General features: G+C 47.5%; 1 protein-coding gene across 1 annotated transcript; it reads left to right on the forward strand.

Annotated features, from left to right (window-relative positions):
* The first annotated feature begins 570 nt into the window (after window positions 1–570).
* Cldn11 (claudin 11) lies at window positions 571–14,108 on the forward strand. The gene is made up of 3 exons (XM_032898570.1): window positions 571–1,012; window positions 4,617–4,781; window positions 12,835–14,108. The coding sequence occupies exons 1-3, from the start codon at window positions 787–789 to the stop codon at window positions 13,065–13,067; spliced, it is 624 nt and encodes a 207-aa protein (XP_032754461.1). The 5' UTR covers window positions 571–786; the 3' UTR covers window positions 13,068–14,108.
* Window positions 14,109–16,037: the final 1,929 nt, after the last annotated feature.

A 16,037-nucleotide genomic window follows, 5' to 3' on the forward strand; every position in this document is an offset into this window, starting at 1 on the left:
GAATCGCACTAAACCTGGCGTTAGAGTGGTAGCCAGTAAACTACTTCTGTATGTCCAACAGCACCGGGTTACAGACTTTTAGGCAATGGCGGGCTTCTTATTGGGTGCTGGGGATGGCGATTGAAGTTCTCACATGTGCAAGTGCAGCAAGTGTTCTCACTCACTAAGCCATCTTCCTGGTCTTTTCTTGTGATAACATCGGAGTGAAGAATGTGTACCCTCTGTTTCTTAGGGGCGTAAGAAACTTTGGAAGGGTCCACAGCTAAGAAGAGGGAGGGAAGTTGGTAGAAGTTGAGGAAGAAGACACAGACAGAGATAAGAGAGGGGACCAACAGGAGCCGGACGCACCCCCTTCACTCTGCAGGTCTCCTTAGGGATGGGATTAGTTTACTTTCCAACGCTGACCACGCGTCACCGGCCCGCGGGGAGGTCTGCTGCTCCTCCTCATCCCCTGCTCCCTTCCACACCCTGCGCCAGAGCCTGACCCGCGATTGGTCGGCTCGGCTCGGGGCTGTCACTGATTGGCGCTTGCCAGCCCGGTCCACGGAGTTTAAAGAGGGGGCGGGGACGCGCTGCCCAGCAGCGCTGCAGTCCCCGCCAGGCGCACCTGTCCCCCGCTGCACGCCGTCGCAGCAGCGCTCGCAGCCTCTCCTCTCCACCCGGAGTATCCCGGAGCTAGCGGCTTGCGAGGGCGGGAGAGAGCAAGCCTAGGGAAGGCTCTGTCCAGGCCGGCGCAGGGGGCACAGTCCGTGTGGGTCGAGCTGCGTGGACGTCGCTGCGGCCACCATGGTAGCCACATGCCTGCAGGTGGTGGGCTTCGTCACTAGCTTCGTGGGTTGGATTGGCATCATCGTCACAACGTCCACCAATGACTGGGTGGTGACCTGCAGCTACACCATCCCCACCTGCCGCAAAATGGACGAACTGGGCTCCAAGGGGCTGTGGGCCGACTGCGTCATGGCCACTGGTCTCTACCACTGCAAGCCCCTCGTGGACATCCTCATCCTCCCTGGTAAGGACCCCGAGCTTGCAAGCAGCTTCTAGAGGCAGGTTGGGCCAGAGATGGGGAGTTTTAGACAGGGCTCTCGGAAGTTTGGAGACTCAGAGAAGTCTGGGTACATTTTTGACATCTCCAATCCTACCTCGTAGGAGAGTTAGTCCTAGTGAATCACTTGTCAGCCTCAGTTTCTTTGTACATGGGGTAATAAAGATAGTTTGGCCACTGTTTTGAGAATTTGATGAGTCAAGTCGTATACACATGGTGGGAATCACTCTGTTAATTCCCATGATTTCGTCATCCCAAGTACCCAAGCTAGTCGATACTGCAGTCCCGATCCCCTGCTGTCTTCAGTGGGCTTCTGGTTAGAGCCGCCCATAGGACTGAGGGGGAAGGACAAAGCGACCTCAAATAGGTGTGGGCTGAGCTTCTTAGACTGCGTGGTACCCTGGAGGCATCCAGTGAGGTTAGGTTCACATTCGAGGAGATGCTGGACTGCCCGGATTAGAGAATCCCAGCTGGTTCTCACAGTTCAGGGCCCGTTTATCTGACCGGTCACCCTCCCTGCCTATCTTTTGCCTCTGGGATTCCTCAATAGCAGGCTGCAGTGACTGCCCCCCACCTCCTCCAGGGTGACACCCTCCTCCAGTTCTGCCCAGCAGGCTGCTAGGTACTGGGAAGAACCAGTACCCTGGGGGAGGGAAACTCCACCAGGGAGACATAAGTCAATGCCCAAGGTCACCGGATGGGGTGGGGATGGGGTGGGAGGTGTGTGTGTGTGTGGGGTGGGGTCTGGTTTGGAGATGTCGGCCAGCCTCTGAAACCCTGGGTGAGGGAGTTTGGGAGGGAGCATCTTCCTTTGGGTGTCATGGGAAAGTTTGTGGAAACTCTTTTAAAAACTTGTAGCCAGTTGGATGACTTGGGTGGTTGTGGACACCACCTGTAGATTTCTGCTAGAATTCTGTCACCTCCTGTGGCTTCACCATCACCTAGGTGAGGTGGTCTTGGGTGAGGTATATATTTAAGGGTTTAGCCAGCCCTAAGGTCAGCCCTAAGGTCTTGAGAACAGCTAAATTTGTGTCTTCTCCAGGGAGAGCATCGGGGTTTCCATAGACTCTGAACCCCCTTTTAGAGCCTTAGGTGCCCTCCCTTTTCAGGACAGGACATTAGGAATTCACCTCCCTCCTTCCGCTCACTGGCCGCTGACTTATCTTTATCCCAGGATGAGGAATTGGGCTTTCTCTATGTTAGGCGAGCTCTCTACTGAGCAATATCCCCATCCCCATTGCATTTTAAATTCTCTTTGCATTCTCTCCTGGTCCACACCTTTTCCTATACCATATGGTGCATGTCAGACCTGCCATTTGCTACCCTTCAGTCCACTTGGACATTCAGAAGAACAGGCATGAGGGGACCCTGGTGTGGACTTCTTTTAACCCTGGCTTTGGTAGAACTGGGTTAGATCCAGCACTCACAATCTGGGTTATTCAAGACAAGGTGCTAACCTCAACAAACCCTGGTAGTTTTTCTTTAAAGAATTTAAACCAAGCCAACCGGTTATCTTTCAGGATTACTTATGGGAACCAATGAGTCAGGGAATGAAGTCCAGCTTTGAAGTGCTCTAGAAAGGGCAAATGTTGTTTTCTAATAGCTAGGCATGGCTGTAGAGATTTCTAAGTGATGTATAAAATCACTTCTGTTTCCTTCCCCTGAAATTACATTTCCTGAGCATTCAATGCCAAATGGTTTGTTTTCAGAACACACAGGCCACACTGGAGGCAGGGAGTATATTTTTGTGGAGAAGACTTATTGTTCTGCGTTCCCAACCCTACCCATCTTGTGGGGGAGGGGCGGCCCTCTGTCTCCATCTTCTGATTTCTAGAAGTGGCCTCTGCGCTGTAGCACATGGACAGCCTTGTGCCATACATTTCAGAGCATCTGTTTGTGTTGACTGCCACCTTTGTGTGGGTCCTGGCTCTCCTCCCAGCTGCAAAGGAGGGCTGGGCTTCAGACTCCTGGGGTCTACAAGTCTCTGATATCTGATATCTCATTCTTTTTTTTTTTTTTTTTTTTTTTTTTTTGGTTTTTTTTTTTGGAGCTGGGGACCGAACCCAGGGCCTTGCGCTTCCTAGGTAAGCGCTCTACCACTGAGCTAAATCCCAGCCCCTGATATCTCATTCTTGAGAGGAGATGGACAGTGGTTGGAAGAGAGCCCATGTGGCACACATTAAGGGGCAGTGTTGGCACACAAGGGAGGTTGGCTGGGTGTGGCATTGGGGGCCCTGGTACATGGGAAAGAGCAAGGGTCATTTCTTGGCATCACCGTTAACTCAGCCCCCTTCAGGCCACTAGCTCTAACTCCACCTGAGCACACGAATCAAATGGACATCGGTCATTCATAAACGCAACACTAATTTTTTTTTAAGCGGGGAGAATGTTTCAATGAGAAACAATAAATGATGTAAAAGTAAAAGAGTAACTTTAAACCTGTGACGTTCCCGTGGCATCTGTGCACCTTTATTTCACAGGAAGCTGTGCGTATTATAATCTGCATCTTCAGATGTTCTCGCCTAGCACTTCCCACAGTATGGAGTGGATACCGTTGTTCTACATTTCTCTTTCAACTCACTTTTCCTTCATTTGATAGTTATGCCGTCTGTTGTGGGGGCATGAAGGCCAAGGCGGCCGTCTACTCTACAGGAATCCCCAGTGTTAGAGATATACCTTTTAAGCATTGCCAGACCTGTGGAGAATCTCATCCAAGCACCAAATTAATGAAGTGGGAAATGAAACTTGACCAGCTGAGGGGGTGGGAGTCATGAGGACAGCAGCCTCTGGGGAGGAGGGAGAAGGTGAAGTCTCAGTCTGAGCTTACAGTGCAGTTCAGGGCTCACACAGTCACACCCAGTGTGAACAAAGGATAAAATCATGTAGTACACTGAAGACAGTGATCCCACTCTAGGCTGAGTATGGTGCCTGGTGCCTATAATCCCAACACTGGAGAGGCCGGGACAGGAGGATCATGAGACGTAGAATTGCGTGGACTCTGGTGAGTTCCTGTCCTGAACGAACAACCTATCACATATCACAGAGCAGTAACATCAGCCCTAACTTTGCACAGAAATCTTGCTACAGACCCTTTGAATTGTGAGCTTGAGTCAGTAGAACTCTGTTAGGCAGGCATGTGGGGTTATATTATTATCATCACTCTGCAGATGAGGAAAGGGAGGTACAGTGGGCGCTTGACCTGCTAACCTTGCACAGGCAGATCATGCTTCATCACACGTGACCTTGTGGAACATTTGCATTTCCAGGTGAATCTTTAACAAGGTGTTGTAGCAATGCAAGCGAATGCTTGGCTGCTCCTCCGTGGCCAGGTGTCTGTGTCTTCATCCGGGTTCTGTTTTTCTAGCACTTTCCCTGAGTTGAAGGTGTGGGGTGATCTTGGATAATATTTTTCAAATTTGAAGCCTTAGTGGGGACAAGGAGGAGGAAGGAAGAGGAGGAGGAGGAAGAGGAGGGTGTCGTTTCAGAGAGGTGGGACTCAGGAGTAGGCAGACACCCCCCCACCTTTCCCCTTCCCCAGTCTAATCCACCCTCTCTGCTCTCTTGTTCCTAGGTTACGTGCAGGCTTGTAGAGCCCTCATGATTGCTGCCTCCGTTCTGGGCCTGCCGGCCATCTTGCTGCTGTTAACAGTTCTCCCCTGCATCCGAATGGGCCACGAGCCTGGAGTGGCCAAGTACAGGCGAGCCCAGCTGGCTGGGGTGCTCCTTATTCTGCTGGGTAAGCTTTCTCTTTGGCACCCCAACTCCAGAGCATGTGAAGAATCTCAGATCTTGCAGTTGCTACCTCAACAGAAATGTGAAAAGGACTCAAGAGAACCCACTGGTGACAGAAACCCACATTTATATCCATTTAGATTATATTCCAGAGGAAGTTTAGACAGGACTCTAACTACATCTGTGAGAGGAGCCGATAGCTTAATAAGAAACCAGCAACTCAGGAGAGTCTGGGTTACAGAGCGACTCTCTGAGCAGGCTTCACAGTAGAGTTGGATTTGAACGACTTGTATTTGGACTTCATAGCAAATCAATTGAACTGGAGTTTTCTGGGGATCAGATTAGGAAAGATAGGAGGCTCCCGGGGGATGATTCTCATTGTAATACAAAATGAGAGCCTCATTAATATATAATGAATGGACAGGAAAAGAGGAACACAAAGGAAAGCTATGGAGGGTAGTAGACCAGTAGGCGATGGATCAACATTTTGTTCAGTAAGGTCAAGTATTGCAAGCATTGTGGTAGGCAATGGGGTCCCCATGGGGAAAAGGAATGCCTACTTTGGTGTGTATAGACTCTCCAAGATATGGTCTGTGGTCACCTTGAAAAGGCTTCTAGGCAGTAAACAGGGAGGAAAGCACCTAAGTCACACTGGAGGGGTTTCCCAGAGCACAGGAATCCTGGATCAGAGAGTTGACACGAAGGCCATGGCCTGTAGGGCAGAACATTGTAGGCTGGGGAAGTGTGAGCTCATCCGGTTTGCTGGTCATGCTCACACACAGGAGCTTGACTTTACTCACAGTTGGGGGTCTGGTCTCCTGCACTGCAGACATAAACTCTGGCCTGTGCAAAGCGCATGTGCAATCCCAGCCCTTGCCACGGGAAGGCAGGAGGGCTGGAAGTTCATCTTCTCAGCCAAGAAGGGCAGCCTGGGATCCAGGAGAGCTTGTCTGTTTTTAAAGAAGTTTCCTCTGACCTTTCGTATGAGCGGTCCAGAAGCAAGACAGCATGTTGAAGTAACTGCAGACAAGCGTGCGGGGAGGAGAGAGACCGCTGAAGCGGGTGCATAGATGCAAGAATGCTGCTTGCTTTGCCTTGTTTATTTTTGGGGTTGTGGGGAAGCAGTGTGTGGCTTGAAACCTCCCAGGTTAATAGACGTTTCTTTCCTTTCTTTCCTTCTTTCTTTCTCTCTCTCCTCCCTCCCTCCCTCTCTCCCTCCCTCCCTCCCTCCCTCTCTCCCTTCCTCCCTTCATTCCTTCCTTTCTTCCTCCCTTCCTTCAACAAAGTTCCCTATGTAACTCTGGCTGTCCTGGAACTTGCTCTGTAGACCAGGCTATCCTTGAACTCAGAGATTCGCCTGCCTTTGCTTCCCAAGTGCTGGGATTAAAGGCATGCACAAGCACACCTGTTGACTTTCTTTGTCTTGCTACTGTTTTTTTTTTTGTTGTTGTTGTTGTTTGTTTGTTTTTGTTTTTTTACATATATATGTGTTTGTATGCACGGAGGACAACCTTTCACTTGGAGAGCAATCTCAGGTTGCTGGCCTTGACACTGAGACCCTTACCCACCTTTACCCAGAGTCATCTCGCCAGCTTAAGTTTTGCTTTGTGTTTTTAAGGTGGCTTGGTGCAGGAAGACAACAGGGTAGCTGAGGAAAACAAGGTGGGGCTGGAGAGAGGGTGTGCATATGTCAGTCCGTTGGTCTGTCTCCATCCAGTCTAGGGGAGAAAAGAAATCTGACCGCAGGAGGCTGCACGGTGGCATCCTCACCAGGTTTGCAGTCCCGTTCTAGCTTTACTTTATGGTGCTGGCTGCCTCTCCCTTCCATTGCAGGCAGATTTACCTCTCAGGGTCGCTGCTTGCTTGGGGTTTCACTGCATGGAGCTGTCTCAAGAGTGTCACCTGCTGATTTGCTTGTGTCTTCTCACCCCCCCACCCCAGCCATTGTTTGCCTCCGTCAGGGATGGGTGGGAGAAGCCAGCGTGTGAAGGCTCCCTTTGTGTGCAGCTCTGGGTTTGTTTCTTCCACTTTCCACTCTCTGGGGAGAAGTTGGTGCTGGGCCCACGCCCAGTCCCAGAGCCCACTGCTGAGGTATGGCTGCTGGGCAAAAGGCACGAAGCATTCCAGGGGCTGTGAGGCCTGGGAGTGGGCATGTTCTGATGTGGAAACAGAACATGAATTAGTTCTCCCTGGTTCCGAACACCTCTATTTTTCTGAAGGCTTAAAAAGAAGCCTGCTTGCTGACTGGCTCCATCTTCTTAAGTCTGAGGGGGAGGGAATAGAAGCTCCATTCTGCATTGTTCAAGGAGCAGCAGGTACCCCAGATACCCCAGATAGGGGACGTTGGAGTGGGGTCCACTCTGTCAATTTCCAGGGCACAAGGAGCTGGAACCCAGCATCCCATCTTGTCAGTTGGAGTCAAATCAACCGTACTGAATCAGGGCCCCACAGCTCTCAAGTGTGTCAGGTGGCAGGTACTGTCTCTCACAACCTTCCTTCCCAGCTTAGTAAGAGCAGTGGCATGAAGCAGGGGAAATATTTAGCATGGCATCTAGCACATAGTAGGCCATGGTTTCCATGATTCTGGTTGTTGTTGTCGAGAGGAAATAGAGGGCCAACCCAATCATGCTTGAGTTCTGAGAGGGTCACTTCCACGCATGGATCTGGAGAGGAGAGGCGGGATAGTACACATCTGGCAATATCGCCTGCATCCTGGCTTAGTGGAAATATTCCCAGCACAGAAAACAGGACATGGGGGGTCCACATGAAGAGGTCCACGTCTCCGTCACGAAGGGACTCTGAGTCCTTGTTCTGATTCAGTTCATTTCCCCCTTGCCTCCCAGAGGAAAGCCTTTCATCTGGATGTCTCTCAGGGAGCGTACAGGGAAGAAATGGGACTTGGTTACCCCAGGGAACGGCTTTGATTTTTTCCTCTTTCCTTTAAACATCTGGGCTGGTGGCTTTATTTATGGTGGAAAAGGTTGTTTCATGTGCAAACGTTTAGGTTAATGGTGAATTGTGCTAGAATTAAGGGCAGGGGCGAATGCGAGATGAACTGTTTGTCAATAGTCACAGATCTCCCGCAGGAAAGGGAATCCTTGGAAAGAGGGTGTGGCACTTCAGCGCGGTATGTCAGTATGGCGACGACACTGCCCACAAGCAGAGACCCTAACTGCTGTGAGAACTCTTCCTGGCTCTGAATTCTGGGATTGTTTTTTAAAAACATATTAATCAGTATCGGGATACAGACACAGAGTGACTGGAAACTAGCTTCAATCCCCAGCAACGCATACACACAATAAATAAAACTAAATTCGGTAGATAACCATGAGGCTTGTTTTAGACTGCTATAGGGAAAAGTAGCTGATAATACACGGAGTAAAAACAGGAAAAAGGTCAGTGTTGGATGCTGGCCAGGAAAATATCACACTCCAATATTCCATCGACTTGATGGCGGTTATAAATGCTAGGTTTTCCTGACGATTACTGCTGTGAGAGGGGCATGTCCCTGATGGCTGCTTTCTTACGTCAGGGCTTTAGAAAAACGACAGCGTTTTTAGCTTCAAATGGGAAAAGAACAGCAAATAAATATAACCCTACAACTCATTGAGAAACATCGCTCGGTCCTTTATCCCTCCCCATTCCCGTACGCACGCACGACGCATGTACATACGAATATACGCAGTACGTACGAACGTAGCCCTTAAACTTACGACCCTAGCGCATCTCAGCTCAGCTTCTCTGTTTCTCATCCTCCAACTTTTCCAAATCCCACCGCCGAGGCCTTAGATGTCGCTGGCGAATGTCTCAGCTTATCAAAGAATCAGAAAAACTCAAGTAATTTATCGGTGCTTTAAAAAGTCCCTTTGGTGCCTAGTGCAGGATGCAGCAAAGCTTGAAAACACAAGCACACATCATGAAAGAAGAGAAGCCAGTGTCTCAGGATTTCCTGCAGGTGTTGTCTTTGTCTTTCTCCGTTTTTCTCTCATTTGATAACTAAAAAAGTCAGACACACCTGCATTCATTTTATTTAACTTTACCGTGTTTTTATTCTTTGTGCGTGCGAACATGCATGCGTTGTGGTGAGGCTTGCGTGCGTGCGTGCGTGCGTGCGTGCATGCGTGCGTGCGTGCGGGCTGTGTTAATATGTTGACAAAGTACGAGGAGGAAGACCTCAGTTGTCTTGCTCTGCCACTTTTTGCCTTATTCCCCTGAGACAGGTTGCACTCAACCTGGGGCTAGGTTGGCAGTCAGCAGGCTCCATTGATCTTCTGCTCCCTATGGTTCTAAGGTTACCCGCACAACGGCTCTGCTCAGATTCTTATGTGGGTGTTGGGGATTTGAACTGAGGTCCTCATGCTTGTGCAGTATGTGCTCTTACCCACTGATCATGAAACCCCTCAGCCCACATTATTTTTCTCTTGCTAAGTTTTTTAGTTGACCTAATAAGTGTCCATAGTTAAGAGGTTGTGTGAATCTCATTTAATTTCTGCATATTGCCGTGCATTATTTAGCCTCTAAAAAGATGGAAAGAGACACTTCAGCTTTGCTTTTGCAAACTCTTTCCAAATAATTTGTTTAGTTACGATGGATCACGAACTTTTGGCAAAGGAATGTCCTTAGCATTATTTGAAAATTGTCCACAATACTGGCAAACTTTTTAAGTCTTTAAGGAGGAAGGAAGGGGTTTTGTGTGTGCATGTGCCTGTGTGTGTGTGTGTGTGTGTGTGTGTGTGTGTGTGTCTTTCCTCCTTCCCCTCCTTTAGTCCCCTGTCTCATCCCCTAAACAGACTGCATAGACTGCAGAGTCCTGCTCCTTCCTGTGCAGGTAGGGATGGCCTCTACTGAAGGAGTTAGAAATCTCAGTGCTAAAAAAATCAATGTCTTGTTTTAGAGACTTAATTTAAAAATAAATTCTGACATACAGCAAAGAAGGCAGAATATCCTGTTGCTCATCTTTCTTTCTTTACCTTATGGGTAACTGTTACTTTTTATAAAAAACTTTTTATAAAAACCACCCCCCAGATATCAAGACCATTTCCAACTGCCTTTTTGGAGTGGGGGTTGGGAGGAGGGTAGGTAGGCACACAGATAGAAACAAATTTACAAGAAGTCCTTGAGGAAGCCAACAGCGACTGCAGTTTTTAATCAGTGGTCACTGGTCCATATTTTTGAGTGCTGTGGTGATTTGACCTGAATTTTCTAACCTCACAGTCAATTAGCAACGCCCCCGCCCCCTCAAAAAAACCCTACTGCTGAAATGGAGTATATCCTCTTTTGTTTGTGTCTAAACATTTTTCCTTTCGAGTTCAGTCAGAGGTCACCGTGCATTGGCCTCCAGTTCCCTTTCATGTTTTGTGGTGGCCTGTCCTTTCTTAGCAGTTTTGATGTGGTTCATCTTTGACTGCCACAGGAATTCTATCCCGAGTTCATTCATCGGCCTGGAGGGAGAGGGCTCCTGATGCTCATTCTCCTTGTTTTGCATGGATTATGAGACAGGGAAGACTTTAATTTGGTAAACTGTGAGTATGAGACTCTCAGTGTGTTAAAGTTCCATTAAAATTTATGATTGGGGTGTAAGCAGGGGAAAGTAGAACCAAGAATGAGACTACCTCTCATTCATCTGTCTGTCCATACATCTGTCCATCCATCCGTCCGTCCATCCATCCATCCATCTGTCTTTTATTTACCCACCCACTTAAGCATCCAATCCTATGCAGTCATCGTATAATTGTATAGGCATTTCCCCCTTTCCTAATACTTTACATACAATAAATCCAACAACATTGCTAACACAGGCAGAATCAGCCGAGCCCTTGAAACTCTTGGAACACGGAGCCTGACTCTTCCTATCTGGTTTTTTTGTCTATGCTTAGGAGAGTCAAGTGGATTGGAGACCATTTATGGTCTTGCTGTATAAAATCTAAACCCAACCTGACTGTTCTTAGTTTTCACAAAGGTGAGGAATGTTTTAAGTGTTTGTTGGGTGTGCACTCAAAGGCGTGAGTGTGCATGTGTATCTGTGTGTGAATACAGAGTAGCCCCAAAGAGTAACACTTAATTTGAACCATGAAGCGTTTTGGAACCAGTTAGCTTTTAGTGGGATGGACTGGTTGCGTTGGCAGAAATCAGTTGTTAGAGAACGGAACCTCTTCTCCCTCCACCACTGTCTCTCTTCTTTGCCTGCTCCTCTCTGTGTACCTGGGCATTGAAAAGCTCTGGCTGATTGCTGGGTTTGCCCACAGCAGAGTGAATGTCTGCTTTTAGGGGCTAGGAGTCTCTGCTGTATTGCTTCTTGCCATGGGAGGTTCATAGCAATTTTCTTGGGCTGAAACATTCTAGGAGAGAATTTCTGCGAACTGTCCCTATAGAGGAAAAGTTTTTCTCTTTACGAGACAAGTTTCAGGCCAACCTGGGATGCTCAAGGCTTTGTTTCAAAACAAAATAAACAAAAAAGAAAATCAATTTGGTCAATTCAGACCCTTCCAATCCCAATCTCTTTCCCCTGTCCTTTGTACACTTTAAGGCCGGAATGACCGACCTGGTTTTGTTCTGTATCTACACGTTGCTCACAGAGGTGGGGGTGGGGTGGGACACTTAGTCCGTTGTTAATAGGAATTATTGAAGGCTACACAGCAAATGGATGAGACCTTTCAAGTCTTTTGATGTGGGTAAGATTTGACCCTTAGTTTATAGTTGATGTTAAAGGAAGATTATATTTCTTCTTGGGCAGAGAAGTTAGAAAGCTCGGTAGAAAACAGGATAGCTTGATGCATTGGAAGTGACAAGGGCACCTCAGGTGGCAATTGCTGGGCTGGCAGGGCAGTGCTCTGTCTTGAATTTGTCTGTGTTACCGGCTGGAAATCCTGTGATTCTGACTAGCTTCTGGTCTAGCTATTCTAACCGACCATCTGAAATTAAAGTTTTTACTAAAATCTTATCCTGCTGTGCTCGAGAGAAATCAGAGGATACTAAAGGGAACCGTGGGGTTGCTTTGAGCTGTGTCATCCTGTGAAATAGTCAGTACACACATGTGGCCATTTGAATGGAAATAATTAAAATAAAAACAGATCAGATTTCCAGTCTCGCTAGGCCCACGGCATACGTGGAATGGCCTTGTAGCTTGTTGCTATCCTATTGAGTAGAGACAGTTTAAATGCTTACATTTCCTTGAAAAAAAAATCTGGACTAGCAAAAAAGGCTGAAGGGGTAAAAACACTTGCCTCTAAGACAGATGATTTGAGTTCAATCCTTGGAACTCATGAGTACACTCCTGAAGGTGTCCTCTGACCTGTAGCAAGAAAAGGAATAGCGGGTCCAGGCCTTTATAACATGGATTGAGTCACCCGACAAAATAGGATAGAAAGCTGAGATGGAAACCATCTTGTTTTCCAATTTTGAAGAGCCTGAACGATCATTCAGTCATTCAGTCAGGAATGGTGCTGAGCTGACATAAGTAAGCCATGGCCCTGCCTTCACAGAACTCAGAGTGTGGGGTAGGGAACAGATGCATAAATCTTATATGCATAATCTAATATGATTAGGTAAGTAGAATAATAGAATTGTAACTGTAGAGAGCTGGGGTTAGTCTCAGTTAATAGAGTACCCCTAGGAAGCCATGGGGTTCCATCCCTAGTACTTCATAAACTGGGTGTACTAGCTCACGCCTGAAGTCCCAGAACTCAAGGAATGAGGGTCAATATAGGAGGCCTTGACCTGAAAAACCGAAAACAACAGAAACAAAACACACACAAAAACTGAACCGGAACAAAAAGTAACAGTATGAATAAGTGAAAGCAAATACATGGGCTTGGGCATAAACGATTATATTAAGTCTTTAAAAGGATGTTTGTCATTGCTATCTGTGGACAAAATAAGGACACTGGACACAGCCTGTAAGTCAGCACATTCTTAGAGCCGCCCGTTGCCCAAGGAGTGGCGCTCCGTTTTGGTGTTTCTGTAGCTGATTGGAAGGGGCGTTTCTTGAGTAAACCTGCCTGTCCAAGGCACTTGCTGTGTAATAAGTGTCCAGTTACTCCCTCTCCTTGTCTCCCCAGCTCTCTGCGCCATTGTCGCCACCATCTGGTTTCCTGTATGCGCCCACCGTGAGATCACCATCGTGAGCTTTGGCTACTCGCTGTATGCGGGCTGGATCGGTGCTGTGATGTGCCTGGTGGGTGGTTGTGTCATCGTCTGCTGCTCCGGGGATGCACAGTCGTTTGGAGAAAACCGTTTCTATTACTCCTCTGGCTCCAGCTCACCAACGCACGCCAAGAGTGCCCATGTCTAAGAGGGCTGCTCCACTGCCCGCCGAGGTGCTGTAAATGCTGGGCCTGGGCCCTGGGTTTGCTCGCCACAGTGGGGAGAAGCCCACCCCTGCCAGGCACTAAAGCCAAAGTTCTAGAAAGTATCCTGCCTGGCATTTTGCAGTCATAACACCCCACCCATCCACCCATCCACCCACCCACCCACCCACCCACCACCTCTTGGTTGCCTTAAAAGAAATCTCCAGCTCAGATAATGCCCACATAGTTTTCTCCTGGAGTTGCAGGCTGTTCGCTCCTTTCCTCAGGCGTTCCATTGTTGTTGATTAAAAAAATATTTTGTTTCTCTCTTAAATCCAAATGTCTTGGGAACATTGCTGACTTGGGTGTGGGTTGGCAGAGAAATAAAAGATGCTTTTCAAAGGGTTACCAGCGACAATGGAAGCCTCGTAGAGACAGCGCTCTTCTCTCTTTCGGCTTAGTTTTCAAGGTCACTTACATATAAGAGATAGAAACGGATAGACTTGGAACACGGGTGGGAGGGGAACTCGGGGCATTCCCTCCGTGGGAAAGAAGCTTCTCTTTTATAAGTTGAGGGGATGGGTCTCTCTCTCTTTTTTTTTAGTTTGTGATTTTACATTTTTCTGTACGTACTTTTTCAAGATCGATCGTTTTTATAACCACGGGTTTCCTGAAATTCTCAATTCACCAATATGAAGGAAATGAACCAAGCAGACGTTAATATGCAATAAGTAATAGTATGGAGATTATAACTTTAACTGACCACCCCCAGTTTCCAGGTTTGTATGCTGTAGTTTTTAATTCTACGGTTGCATATGCTTTGAATTAACACATTTAAAAACCCTTTCTCCCCTTCTATCTCTGTCCCCATTCTGTTAGCGATCTTGAAGCAGTGCTGTTTAGCATAAGTTGTACTGTTGAATTTGGCTTCATGGGTGTAAACACCGATGGTCTGTCAGTGTCTAAGATTCTGGGCACTGCAAGCTCAGCTCGGTGCATTTGTTTCAGGTAAAATCTGTGCAATAAAATAACAAACTGTCTCCAAAGTTGCTCTTTAGTCTTCTGTCCAATTCAGAGTGTTGTCTGATTTAAAAAAAAAACACACAAAACAAACTCAACAAATTAATTTCTGATCACTGAGCAAAGAACAAAGCATTTGGGGTTGAGGAGATCGCTCAATGGATAAAGTGCTTACTTGCTTACGCATGCGGATCTGAGTTCAAGTCTCACCAGCTCAGAAGCTGGTGATCCCAGTGCGTTTGTGTTCTCTCTCTCACTGTGTGTGTGTGAGTGTGTGTGTGTGTGTGTGTGTGTGTGTGTGTGTGTATGTGTGTGTGTTGTGTAGTCTGAAGTTTCCTTGGGGAGTCTAGACAGGTGGAAAACTCCAGGTTCAGTGATAGACCTTGATTAAAAAAAAAGATAATGAACCCAACACTGGGATTCACATTTTAATCCCATAACTTGAGAGACAGAGTCAGAGGGATCTCTGTGAGTCCTGTTTGGTCTGTAAAGTGAGTTTTAGGACAGCCAGTGATCCACAGAGAGACGCTGTCTCAAAACCAAAATGAAACAAAGCAACAAAAATTATAAGAATAGTTGGCAAAGATGTCCGACTTTAACTTCTGGCTCACCCCCTGCCCCCTGCCCCCTCCCCCCGCCAGACACGCACACACACACACACACACACACACACACATACACACACACACACACACACACACACGTGCGTTCGTGCAGGGGGGTGGGGTGGGGGAGGTGAGAGGGGGGACACATGACTTTGGAGTGTTCTGACTGTCTAAAGTTATATTTTATTCACTCTATCATGGTGATAGTGTATGATCATAAAGTGTAGCCTAGTTGCTCTCTACATTTCTTAAATATGATTTATTACCCTATGATTATTGCCCCTGTGTCACGGGTAAATGCACAGCCATGAGAGCCAAGTTACAAGCACAGTGCATCCCAGCTCCTTCTCTGAACACTTGATGAAAAGATCAGCTAAGCCACATTCATTTTACTGGATCTTAGCCATAATACTTTGTGTGTATTTTGTCCAAATGCACACAAGACAATTTGGACAAAGACAGATGAAGGTTTCATTTTCTGTTTCAGACACTCTGTCAGGTTATTAGCTTTGTGGTAAGAGACCGGGTTACTATTTTGCCCCCTTCTCCCACCCAGTTATTCTGACTTGGGGGGATGTTTCAGTGGATACAATGCTTGCAGTGCAAGCCTGGAGATCTAGATTTCAAGCTCCAGAACCCATGCAAAAGCTGGAGGTAGCCGTGTACACAAAGCAGGAGGCTGGAGGTAGAAAAAGGACAATTACCAGAAGCTGGTGGACCAGCTAGCGGAGGTAACAAGAGATGTCTAGTCTCAAAAAAGCGAAACTGGAAGAGAGGAGGGACATCCAGGGTTGCTCTCTTACTTGTACAAGTGTATCATTGCACACATGTCCCTACACACACACACACACACACACACACAGGTTAAAAGCACTAATTTCATTATCTAGTATAGTGTATTCCTAAGATTGGCAAGCTCTCTCTAGACATGCCCCAGCCAAAATACCACGGTAGAAACAATTTCTAAGTTATTTATGCAGAAAGCCCACCTTCACGCTATCGAAACTGTCTGATTTGTTATGACTCAGTCGGACTCTAAGTCATGTCAGAGAACCCTCTTTGCTTCACTATCCCTGTAGAGTTATAAACAGAAGGACAAACGATCCATGGAGACAGTGGGCAAGTGAAGCTCGAAGGCCTCCTGTTCTTAACCAATAGCAGCAGCCAAGGAGTACTTTTCTTGGGGACTTGTGTTTTTCCTCTCCTGAGGCTGCTGCGTGCCTACTCTCAGGAGGAGGTGTGTTACCTCTGTAGCATGAGAGGAGCCTCAAATCTGTCCTTGGTGATGGTGCCTGACTGAGGGCCCCATCTTACTGGTCAGGCCTGAAGTGTTAAGTTAGGGCTCCTTGT

This window comes from Rattus rattus, chromosome 3, assembly GCF_011064425.1.
Source record: "Rattus rattus isolate New Zealand chromosome 3, Rrattus_CSIRO_v1, whole genome shotgun sequence".
In the NCBI taxonomy this organism is placed as follows: domain Eukaryota; kingdom Metazoa; phylum Chordata; class Mammalia; order Rodentia; family Muridae; genus Rattus; species Rattus rattus.